General features: G+C 43.1%; 1 protein-coding gene across 1 annotated transcript in view; it reads right to left on the bottom strand.

Annotated features, from left to right (window-relative positions):
* The window catches only part of LOC126251711 (protein yellow-like), a 119,411-nt gene that overhangs the window by 5,070 nt on the left and 101,341 nt on the right, over positions 1–13,000 (bottom strand). Inside the window, exon 6 of the mRNA XM_049952305.1 lies at positions 4,769–4,957. Coding sequence (XP_049808262.1) covers positions 4,769–4,957 — 189 coding nt within the window. The remainder of the gene's footprint in view (positions 1–4,768; positions 4,958–13,000) is intronic.

Here is a 13,000-nt window from a genome sequence, read left to right as displayed (position 1 = left end):
CTTCCCTCTCCGATTCTGCGTAGAACCTCCTCATTCCTTACCTTATCAGTCCACCTAATTTTCAACATTCGTCTATAGCACCACATCTCAGATGCTTCGATTCTCTTCTGTTCCGGTTTTCCCACAGTCCATGTTTCACTATCATACAATGCTGTACTTCAGACGTACATCCTCAGAAATTTCTTCCTCAAATTAAGGCCGGTATTTGATATTAGTAGACTTTTCTTGGCCAGAAATGCCTTTTTTGCCATAGCGAGTCTGCTTTTGATGTCCTCCTTGCTCCGTCCGTCATTGGTTATTTTACTGCCTAGGTAGCAGAATTCCTTAACTTCATTGACTTCGTGACCATCAATGTTAAGTTTCTCGCTGTTCTCATTTATACCACTTCTCATTACCTTCGTATTTCTCCGATTTACTCTCAAACCGTACTGTGTACTCATTAGACTGTTCATTCTGTTCAGCAGATCATTTAATTCTTCTTCACTTTCACTCAGGATAGCAATGTCATCAGCGAATCGTATCATTGATATCCTTTCACCTTGTATTTTAATTCCACTCCTGAACCTTTCTTTTATTTCCATCATTGCTTCCTCGATGTACAGATTGAAGAGTAGGGGCGAAAGGCTACAGCCTTGTCTTACACCCTTCTTAATACGAGCACTTCGTTCTTGATCGTCCACTCTTATTATTCCCTCTTGGTTGTTGTACATATTGTATATGACCCGTCTCTCCCTATAGCTTGCCCCTACTTTTTTCAGAATCTCGAACAGCTTGCACCATTTTATATTGTCGAACGCTTTTTCCAGGTCGACAAATCCTATGAAAGTGTCTTTATTTTTCTTTAGCCTTGCTTCCATTATTAGCCGTAACGTCAGAATTGCCTCTCTCGTCCCTTTACTTTTCCTAAAGCCAAACTGATCGTCACCTAGCGCATTCTCAATTTTCTTTTCCATTCTTCTGTATATTATTCTTGTAAGCAGCTTCGATGCATGAGCTGTTAAGCTGATTGTGCGATAATTCTCGCACTTGTCAGCTCTTGCCGGCTCTTCTGTCAGAATAGTGCACTGTGTAGTTGTGGCTGCATCATATCGGAACTAAGTGAACTCGAACATGGGCAAATTGTTGGTGCTCGTATGGTAGGTACTCCCGTAATCGAGGTAGTCGAAGTATTTAGTATTTCAAGAGGCACCGCGTAGAAGATTTATACCAACTACAGGGAAAGCGGAAAAGATACCATTCGCAAAGTCACAATGCGGGAGAAATGGCGTTGACGGGTTGTGACAGACGGTCATTGAAGAGGGTTGTGACGTAGAATAAGAGGACGATAGCTGAAAAAGTCACTGCAGAAATTAAATTCGCACTCACGAACCCTGTCAGCACCAAAGCAACACGAAGGGAGCTTAATAAGCAAAGAACTGCATGGCGAGCTGGAAGTCCAAAATCGATCATGGTTCTGAGCACTATGGGACTTAACATCTGTCGTCATCAGTCCCCTAGAACTTAGAACTACTTAAACCTAACTAACCTAAGGACATCACACACATCCATGCCCGAGGCAGGATTCGAACCTGCGACCGTAGCAGTCGCGCGGTTCCGGACTGCGCGCCTAGAACCGCTAGACCACCGCGGCCGGCAAAATCGATCATCAGGACGAAAATTTCCGCACAACGAAAAAGGTGTGTTGAAGACATAAAACCTACACTATGAAGCAATGGAAGAAAGTAATTTGGTCGGATGAGTCACGTTGCACTGTTTCCTACTTCTGGCGGGATTTTCATCCCAAGACCGAAACACAAGTTATATGTACATTTTGGCAGATCAGGTCCATGCAATGGATGGTTCCCAATGGTGATATTATGTTTCAAGACGACAGGGCCCGTGGACGCACAGCTCGTATCGTCCAATACTGGTTTTGTGAGCAGGAGGATGAATTGTCGCATCTCCCCTGACCACCAAAGGTATCAGATCTCAGTCTCATTGAGCCTTTGTGGCCTGCTTTGGAGAGAAGGGTCCGTGACTGCTATTCGCCTCCACCATCGCTAACCGAACTTGCCACTCTGTTGTAAGACGGAATGGTTCAACATTCCCTTGAAAGCCGTACAGTGCCTGTATTTAACATTCAGAGACGAATGGAAGGCTTTTTAAATACCTTAGATTTTCCTACGCTGTATTAGGCATGGAAATGTGTTGAAAATAGATTGGAATATGATACTGTTATGGGCAGCGAACGTTGAACTTAAAAAATTTGAATTTTAGGTATTCCCATATTTTTGTCTAACCCCTGGATTGTGACAGTAAATACAGGCTGTTCTGCTCGTGATAATGGACAACAGGCTAGGATCTGGAGCACTGGGCTCTGCAGAGGTTACAGATGTACTAGCTGTCAGTCTACAAACAGAGAATTTGTTTATTGATGCACAGTCAATTGGTGGATAGGAGCATGCACGAAGTTAGCCAGAGATCATAAACCAGCAACTAAGCGGAAAGGTTTCTGCGAAAAGGACTTCTCAGACAACAGCGATGGTTGGACAGTTGCCTAATGGTGAGCCTGTGAACACAAGTCTAATTTCACTGCTACCGAAATAAATAAACCTGAACCAATAAAGATCTAAACAAAGGACTACTCTCGTTTGCAAGATCAGGCCTAGGCCGTTAAGTATGGATAATGATCTGCTCTGTGGGTGTAGTAGTATGCCAATTAGTGGCAGCGAAAAGTGTGTACTAGGCATGACAATTAAAAATATTTGTAGCTTCTAAAATTCTTATGTGTATTTAAGTAAATTTCTTATGTTTCGGATCTATTGTATCTTAATTGGTAGTTGATCACGCATCTATATATGTAATTAGGATCAAGGATACAAAGGTCATAAGAAACGTACAGTGTATGCTGTACTGTGAAAGGACAGACTTCAGTATGAGGACCAACAGTGGTCGAGTGCATCTTACGGCTGGTAACTCTGAACTGAGGCCTGCCTTGCATACACCGTCAACTAGGTAGTTCAGAAACGCTTATAAATAAGATTTGGTGTTGCCTAGCTTTCATAGTTTGAAAAATATAGAAAAAATCTGGATTAGGCCACGATTGCGATATTTTAGTAGTGGGTTTTTAGGACTGAATAGCTTGAGCAGACGCTCCAAGCCATGCAAACGGTCACTGGGAAACTCTTGAATGTGAGCGCTGATAACCACGGCCTTGGGCGCCCGTAAGCTCCTTGAATGTGAGTGTAAATGAAGTGCAGAACTCCGGCAAGGGATGCTAAATGTAGAAAACATAAGAGAACTAATTTTTAGCCACGGATTGAGGCCCAGTATAGAAAACTGTGGTCGGATTTCCTTTAGAAATATGCAGGACAGTATGTCTCTGCATTGTTGGTGGTTCATTGAACCTTCAACTGTGTAGAGACTGTCTGTACCATGTGCACATACGATTCCTCACACTATAACAGAAATTGGTTGGTTCACGGTTTGAGCCACACATTACGTAGAAAACACTTTATCTTTCGAACTCCTCACATACTGCCTGCTTTCTTCACACATGGAGAACACTTACTCATACGAAAAACCTGTAGTAATAAAAAGTACCTTGGTAAAGCATTTAGGTGGTTGCCTGAATGGATACTAGAATTCACTTTCTTTTTAGTTACGTATCCAGAAGAAAATGTGTCTTTTTGTTGGACGAAAACCATATTTTAATCACACTATAAAATGGGCTCCTTTATATTAAGCCCACTTATTGCCATGCTGATATTTTACGTCGTTAACCCAATCGAGTTTCTTATTAGCCACTTTATGTGTTAATATAAATTTTTTTACTGGCCAACGTGAGGGATGAGCTTTCCGCAAAAAGCTGAAGAGAAAGTATCTATTTCATACTCTTCCAACCTATTTTTAAATCTTGCTCGGTGGCACCGCTGTAGTGTTTGGCACTTGGGATGAGTTTGCTTTCAGTTTTTGCTCTCAATTTAATTTTTCATCTACATGTTTCCTATCAAGTAGTGTGACATTCACGTTCATAATTTACGGGCTGTCTTATACATACTATTGATTTTTGTGAAATTTTCAGCCTTTCAGTTAGTTCTCTCTGTATATAATGTTTATCTTTGTAACAGCTAGTTTTCTAGGCGAAATATAATTTTTTTCTGACTGAAACCTCCAAAGACTTAAAGGGAACCAAACTGATCTTAAAATAATGCCATCTACACAAAATGTTTACATAAGCATTTTTAACGTTTTTTTTAAACTTGCACAACGCTTAAAACTTCCTTGATGAAGGAAATTTACTTAAGAAATCTCACAGTAAACAACCGAGTTGCTCAAACAGTATCAGCAAACGTGTTTCGTAGGCATAGATAGTAAATTTATGAAGGTATTCAAGTTAAAAGATGTTATAAACATTTAAGAAGGCAAAAAGGATATAATACCTTATAAACGTATTTGTTGCGGTGGAGGAAAACAGGAATTCCCAAAACTTTCACTTTGTTCCTAATACTTTTCAGCCCTCTGCGGCAAAGAAAATAAAATGATCCCTGATACTCAATGCGCCTACCTGTCGGAATGCCACGTTCCTACCACAGCAATTTAAGACGAACAAAAAGCACTGTGAAGTCGTTTGCAATACTTCCTCTTTTCTTCTTCCCTGTCACTGCTAGTATCACATGGTGGGGTGTAACTGTGGATAAGAGTTCTTGTCCTTCCCCTACTGAAACTGTAGAATATGAGCGATGCGTGATGGCGTTAGTGTACAAGAGCGGGAGGTGCAGATACGTACCTTGACGTCGCTGGGGAAGACGAGCGCTTCGTCATCCTTGTCGACGATAGCCATGTTGTGCGGCCTGTAGTGCTTGCGGCCGTCCCAGCAGCCGATGGCGTTCTGGTCGATCAGGTTGAAGAAGAGGATCCCGTCGTCGCCCATGTACTGCGCCGTCACGTGACCGTTGGGTCCCCGCTCGCCGAGGTTCTGAGCAAACAAAGCGCCGGTTATGGCCGCATACGAGCACTGACAGGAGCAAACTCGAAGTGGGAACAATTCTCTGAGCAATATTTGTGAATGGAAATTCCCAAAGTATCCGTCTAGGCTAGTTTGTTTACACGTTTTGTGTAATTGATACCTTACAAACAGTATTTGGAAAAAGTCACATTTAAAAATCACCAAGAGCTGAAATGTGCCTTTGGGTAGTGTGCCTCCACATAGAGAAGTGAAGCCTGGTGGTGAAGTATCGAAAGATCGATTGACTGTGATCGGAGCATGGCTTTATTTTGTGTGACATCACATTCAGAACGTTGCCATGTACGCTGTTGTAAACTTAATGATACGTGAAGATGATCAGAAGATCTAAACTGGCAGTAAATAAAAAAAAATTATTTTGTAGTCAGTACTCTGTGGTTTTGAAAGGTGACTTCTTTCTAGAAGTGTCTGACACATGTTTCACGGAGTGCTTTGGAAAGCACTGATTGGAAAGAAAGATCTACAGCTCTTTCAGCAGGACCAGAAGATCTAATTCCAGATGTGACGTGAAGTGGGATGACAATGAATGAAGAAAGAGTCGAATGTTTTGAGATAAGGAGCTAACGGTCGGAAATGAACACATTTTCTATAATGACATAAACTACTTACCCATCATTGCAACGACATAAATACTTACTAAGGAATGTCAGCCTCAGTGCAAGCGTTGTAACAAAAACTGGGGCTTCACAATCGTTTGTCTCCATTGCTTGCGGGTGTCGTTCGTGACAGAGATGGTGTTGATGATTCACGAGTAGTGTCCTCACCGTAGTATCCCACGTGTGTGTTTCAAGGTGAATTGATCTGTACATATGAAATGATAATATTTTACACCTTCAAGTGTAATCGTTGCTTATTTTTTATTATTGGCCAGTCCCGTCTGTTATGCGATTTTCAAGTCGTAATTGTTTACATCAGTGATAAAAAACAAGAAAATGATTATTCCCTCCTTCCCTGTCTTTCATATTTCCACCTGCGGCCAATATCGACTGCGACTGAGAGGCGCTACAGATCGCGGTGGACTACTGCTAACTGAGACGTGCTCGGCATGTCATGTGGGCAGAGCTGCTTGCAGCAACGGAGACGGACAGGCAGGTGTGATTCAGACTAGTGCAGTCCATTGCGTGAGCTGTTATCAGTCACGCCATTGTACTTACTGACTGCGACACTGCATTGTATCTGGACTTATCATTATTGCCTTTCCTTCAGTGGTTTGCTTTCGACAGACTTGGCTTTGTTTATGGATTACGCAAATTTTCGGAAGTGGACAGAAACAATGAAATACAAGAATTGTGTTCGCAGTTGCGAATGTGGACAACCGTTAGCTTTATAATGGAATGACTACAATAGAAGTTTATGCCACACCGGGGCATGAACCCGGATTTCCCGCTTATCACGAATTGTCACCTTACCTTGGTACTCTTCATGAAGAGTAGAATATGTGAAGTAAATTTTTACTCCCCACCTTCTGTTCATCATCATTTACACCACAAACACGACATTTAACCACACATGATTCTATCACAGGCACCAAAAAAAATGGTTCAAATGGCTCTGAGCACTATGGGACTCAACTGCTGAGGTCATTAGTCCCCTAGAACTTAGAACTAGTTAAACCTAACTAACCTAAGGACATCACAAACATCCATGCCCGAGGCAGGATTCGAACCTGCGACCGTAGCGGTCTTGCGGTTCCAGACTGCAGCGCCTTTAACCGCACGGCCACTTCGGCCGGCTCACAGGCACCAACATGACAGAGCTTCGTTAATAATATACTTGAGATGGATTTCGTTGAACTAGGACATCCACTATCATGTGAGCCACAGGACAAAATAAAGAGAAATATGTGTTTCTCTGTAGAGATTAGAAATAATTGTCTATAATGCACCAGCTCGTCGGATTCATTTCCGAGTCTGTCCCCCTTCTTACGTTCTCCGTCCACCAATAAAAGGTGCCTTGGTTTTGTAAAGGTTCCACAACATATTATCGACTCCTGCAGCCTATCTCCCTATCACCCTCCCTTACAAACTTCGTTCAGAACCGTATGATTAATATCTCCAAAATTTATGTTTGTAGTTACATTCTTATTTACTTACGTAGCGACACAGAAAGTAAGTTATGCATGTCGTTCCACACTGAGACTATAGTGCAACAGTAATGACACACTGTCATACGAGAATATATGTTGTGGGTTTCTTACAGGCACAGTTCTGTTGTGTTATGGATAATTGGTGCACCGTATCGCGGGAGTGAAATGGTACAGGAACTGGAAAATATGTGGGATATTGCAATTCTTGCAGGAAAAACGTCTGAACTGTGCACAGATTCACAGCGAAAATCCGACAGTATATGGTCCGTATGCAATTTCGTGTCCAGCCTTAGTTTAATGGTGCTAACACTTTGACCAAGACTGCACAGACACGGGTCATGCTGATAAGGAAGGAAGGCAATCACATCGACCATGGACGACAATGTCCAGGCAATCAAGAGAGAACATCTCGGAAGGGGTGAGGGGAAGAATAGATATTCCAACAACAAGGACTTTCACACGGTGGTTGTCGAAAAGCTTCATGCACAAGGAGTGGATTTCTGTCTTTGAGGAAGTGAATGATTGGTAGAACGGTCTGACCGTTGCTTGAAGAGTCTTGGTGACTATGTTGAAAAATAGTGTCGCTCTGAAGTGAAATGCCGCATGTAATAAAGTTAGTTGGCCTGCCATCATATTGTGTAACTTACTCTTTTAAGTCCCCATGTACCTTATCAATAATTTTACAACTGAGTATGAATTTTTCACTTATAATGAGAGAGAACAAGTCACTAGCTCACTATTTCCCATATTCAAGGCTACTCTTTAATGTTGATATCACATCCAAGACATTTTTGTGACAACAGAGAGTTGAGCATGTATGTTGTTAACGCATGCGGGATCTTTATGGTGGTTCTCCATCGAATAGTACTTTTCTGGAGTTGAGAACAAGCAGGTAGTGTGGTCATTTAACAGTAAATCTTGCAATGGATGTTTGGGCCTTGGAAGCCACATGCAGTGCATCTCAAAACACTTACGAGGGACAGAATTCTTTTACCAAGAATTTCTCCCACCAGTGTGCAGATAATGCTTTCGGCGGAAGAGTCGGATAAAAACGGCCTACCTGGACCTGCCCCTAGCCGCAGCTGGAACAAGGGCGCTAGAGAAAGCTAGGACGCCTCGCCAGAGCATCTGTAAAGTCTCGTAAACGCTCTTTGTGAACATGGATGGTGGCCATAAAAATTAGCGCGTTTGTATGTTCCCCGTGGACTGGACACTTTCGATGGAGTAGTCAGCTGGCGTCGTCCGTTTGCCTGAAGAGTTTTTTTGGGAAGCTTCAGGTCTCTGGGCCGGCCGCTATAGGCGAGAGGTTCTACAGGGTGTTACAAAAAGGTACGGCCAAACTTTCAGAAAACATTGCTCATACACAAAGAAAGAAAATATGTGTCCGAAAATATGTGCCCGAAAACGCTTACTTTCCATGTTAGAGCTCATTTTATTACTTCTCTTCAAATCACATTAATAGTGGAATGGAAACACACAGCAACAGAACGTACCAGCGTGACTTCAAACACTTTGTTACAGGAAATGTTCAAAATGTTCTCCGTTAGCGAGGATACATGCATCCACCCTCCGTCGCATGGAATCCCTGATGTGCTGATGCAGCCCTGGAGAATGGCGTATTGTATCACAGCCGTCCACAATACGAGCACGAAGAGTCTCTACATTTGGTACCGGGGTTGCGTAGACAAGAGCTTTCAAATGCCCCCATAAATGAAAGTCAAGAGGGTTGAGGTCAGGAGAGCGTGGAGGCCATGGAATTGGTCCGCCTCTACCAATCCATCGGTCACCGAATCTGTTGTTGAGAAGCGTACGAACACTTCGACTGAAATGTGCAGGAGCTACATCGTGCATGAAGCACATGTTGTTTCGTACTTGTAAAGGCACATGTTCTAGCAGCACAGGTAGAGTATCCCGTATGAAATCATGGCGGTGAATCGAGGAAGTACAGTGCATACTGACGAAACTAAAATGAGCTCTAACATGGAAATTAAACGTTTCCGGGCACATGTCCACATAACATCTTTTCTTTATTTGTGTGCGAGGAATGTTTCCTGTAAGTTTGGCCGTACCTTTTTGTAACACCCTGTAGACGCTTCAGTCTGGAACCGCGCTGCTGCTACGGTCGCAGGTTCGAATCCTGCCTCGGGCATGGATGTGTGTGATGTCCTTAGGTTAGTTAGGTTTAAGTAGTTCTAAGTTCTAGGGGACTAATGACCACAGCAGTTGAGTCCCATAGTGCTCAGAGCCATTTGAACCATTTCTCTTAGTTTGACCGATGCCTCTTGTCAGACACGCTATTACGTTCGAGCCGTCCAGATAATGATCTCTGTGCTAAATGTGTTGTTCGCTTTAGAGCTAATCGGAAACTCAAAACATGCTGCCTACAGTGGCGGAGGAAGAAAACAAGTCGGGAGCACAATGTCTTCTCTTCCATGTGTGGGAATTTGCTTCTCCAAAAAAGAGAAGAATGTTGTTAACTTTAAGGACTGGCCTAGGGGTAGAGCAGACGAGTTAGAGGGAAGACCTGGATCTCATGGAGTCTGGTGATTGGCATGAAACCCTTGCAGGGATGGTTGTGAGAGTGCTTTTGTGGAGTTCACCAAGGTTTGATGGAAAGTGAGAAGAGGAGAGACTTGAACTTCTGATTCAGTCTCTGGTCTGGAGTGGATTCTGATCTTGACTCTTATTATGAGTGGGTTGCGCGGACACTTGTCCTGACTTCGCAGTTTAGATCTCAGTCATCTCGGACAACTCGCTGTGCCGATGGCAGTCATATTTGTGACAGGTCTGCAGCCTTGACGTTTGATCTCCTTGTGTGAATTGCTGTATGAGTCAAATGGTTCAAATGGCTCTGAGCGCTATGGGACTTACCATCTGAGGTCATCAGTCCCCTAGAACTGAGAACAACTTAAACCTAACTAACCTAATGACATAATACACACATCCATGCCCGAGGCAGGATTCGAACCTGCAAATGTAGCAGTCGCGATGTTCCGGACTGAGGCGCCTAGAACAGCTCGGTCATCGCGGCCGGCTGTATGAGTCAAATTGGTCCATGATATGGCCGGCGAACGGGAGTGTCCCACTCTGGAATCTGCCGAGATTTCGGGGCTCCATTAGAGGGTAATTGTGATCCGTCTAACAGATTTCCAGCTGCGACTTTACATATTTCGTGCCGGTGATAGCCAATCACAGGCGTCGCACATCGCTGCTCTGCAAACACTACGACTGCAACCGTCAGCTGAGACAGCGCTACACATCGAGAAAGGGGAGATGTATTGCTGCTCTGGATTGTTAGGGCAAACAGAATCACAGTGTCACCACTGTTCTCAGCTGCACCAACGTTGTATAACTTCTGGGTAGAATAAACCCATCAAAGTCCATACAGTGTTAGATAATTTCAGACTGGGTTATCCATGTTTTGAGCCAGAGTAAATAGTTGAATCAGACAAACCTTAGTCTTTCCCAACCAGTCACCACCTACTGAGGTGTTAACTGTTTGTTGCGTTTATTTGTGTTGCCAACAGTTCATGTTTTATTTGCCATCATGCTTAACATGGATTGATTGCCCAATTTTTTCATCACTAAACTTGTGCCATGATCAAGCCCGTAGTGTTATATTAATCAACCATCAACGGCTGACTACAATAATATCAGGGCCACCATTTCATTAATATTATTTCAGCATTCAAGTTCATTTAGATTCTGAAAAATGTTATAACCTCTAATGCAGGCTAACGACAACAAACACAATCAAATGGCAAAATAAATTTAGCAGACACATGGGCCAGGTAGTGAAGTAGAAGGCTTGCTAGTTAAAGGGCCTAAACTCATAGTCGCGTGTAGCTTTTCGAATCATCAAATCCAATAATATAAATTAACGGTGCTGCTGTATCGCTGCACTCAACTACACAGGGAGTTTGGAAAACATTCATCCGATGTCTGAAGACTATATCTTCTACATGAATGAAGAGGGACACTTGGGGTAAAATTTAATTTACGCATCGTAGTGCAAAATTTTATTTCCAAAGGAGCCATCTGATTTACAGGGGTGTATCTTGTTACAGGCATGCACACAGATCCTTGAACTACTTTTTACAGTTACGTTTGGGATCAATCGTTTACCTTCCACAGACATTCTGTGGAAGGCGTACGGAGGTAAGGCAAATATCCAGATGATAGTCTCGCATCATATTTTTACGGTCATGTTTGGAGTTACTGTATTCATTGCTGTTGAAATGCGGAGTCTCGGTTCACCAAAATATGTTGGAAGGCGAGGCACACAAACATTTGTCTTTGAAATATCCATAAGACTGCCTGTACAATGAGCTAATATGACGTTGGGGGCGAGTGGTGAAACGCGAGATCCGTACGCCCCTTTCTCTATAGGGGGTGCAGTGACGTCTGTCGACGAAAACCACGTCGAACAGCTGTAACTGGACTGCACCTGTTGAAAGGGTGAGTGCGAAACGTCTTTTATAGTTCGTTATGACCACTTGGACTCGGCGCACGACGGGTAGCGAACGAACTAGCGAGCTGCACCTGGGAGACCCCTATTGGTAACCACATGAACCAACGACTTACAATTTACACTAGGGGAAATGCTGTACTTAGTTTCAAGGTAGAAGTTTGAAATTAACCTCAAGTTTCCATCTTCTTTTACGTAGAAGATATATTCTTGAAAAATCCGGTGTGCCGCGCGGGGTAATCGTGCGGTCTAAGGCGCCTTGTCACGGTCCGCGCGGCTCGCCCCGTCGGAGGTTCGAGTCCTCCCTCGGGCATGGGTGTGTGTGTTGTCCATACCGTAAGTTAGTTTAAGTTAGATTACGTAGTGTGTAGGCTTAGGGCCCTATGACCTCAGCAGTTTGGTCCCATAAGACCTTACCACAAATTTGAATTTGAATTTGAAAAGTCCAATGCGTCTCTTTGAAACACCTTCCATTCGTTATGCAACTGTCATTCCTTTCGCTGTTTTCTCGAAAGCTGGCATGGTAAGACCGTTAATATGTAAAAAATTAGAGGCTAATTCTTACAATAAAATAAAAATAGCAAGCAGTTACCGCAGATGATGCTATTTATTAAAAACAAATAATACCGTTATCGGTTTCGAATCGACAGGCTCATCCTCTGAGCACTGTTCACGTTTTAAAATAAGCTGTACGCAATTTTAAACGTGAACGGTATCTGATGGTGAGCCTATCGGTTCGAAACCGGGAATGGCGCCGTTTGTTCTTAATAAATAGCGTTATTAGCATGGATGATTACTGGTCTTACTTAACTGTAAGAATTAAACTGAAACTTCATGGCAGATAAAAACTGTATGTTAGACTGGGAGTCGAACCTGGGACGTCTATCTCTTGCGGGCAACTGCTCTACTGACTGAGCTGTTCATGCTAGACCCACGACCCGCCCACATATCTTCACGTCCGCCAGTAAATTTCTCTTACCTTGCAAACTTCACAGAAGTTGTCCTGCATACCTTGCGGGACTACCAGTTCTTGAACTTCCGAAAAATTTTCACGGTAGGAGTGAGCTTCTGACCGAAGTACAGCTGTGAGGACGAGCAGTGAGTCGTGCTTGGATAGCTCAACAATAACGACATAGCAAAATGACACTTCAGGGAACTTAACCCTACAAACCGCATGGCACCAATAGATGCAGGATCCACGCAAAGAGATTTGTTTGAAATGTAGTTACTTCAAACTTCAACGAAAAACGTCTATACGGAGTTCATGAAACACAGCTTATTCATCTCTAACAAAAATATCCGCACATGGAATGATATGAGTGTGGACGAACATTAACAACCCAATCTTACAATCCAGTGTCACGGCAGTACGGCAACAGGTAGCTAATGATATCTTACCTACCACGGGAAAACTACATTCGATATACTTACCGTAAACTTC

The sequence above is a fragment of the Schistocerca nitens genome, chromosome 4 (assembly GCF_023898315.1).
Source record: "Schistocerca nitens isolate TAMUIC-IGC-003100 chromosome 4, iqSchNite1.1, whole genome shotgun sequence".
NCBI lineage: Eukaryota > Metazoa > Arthropoda > Insecta > Orthoptera > Acrididae > Schistocerca > Schistocerca nitens.
The sequence above is the reverse complement of the archived record's forward strand: the minus strand, read 5'-3'. Positions and strand labels throughout refer to the sequence as shown.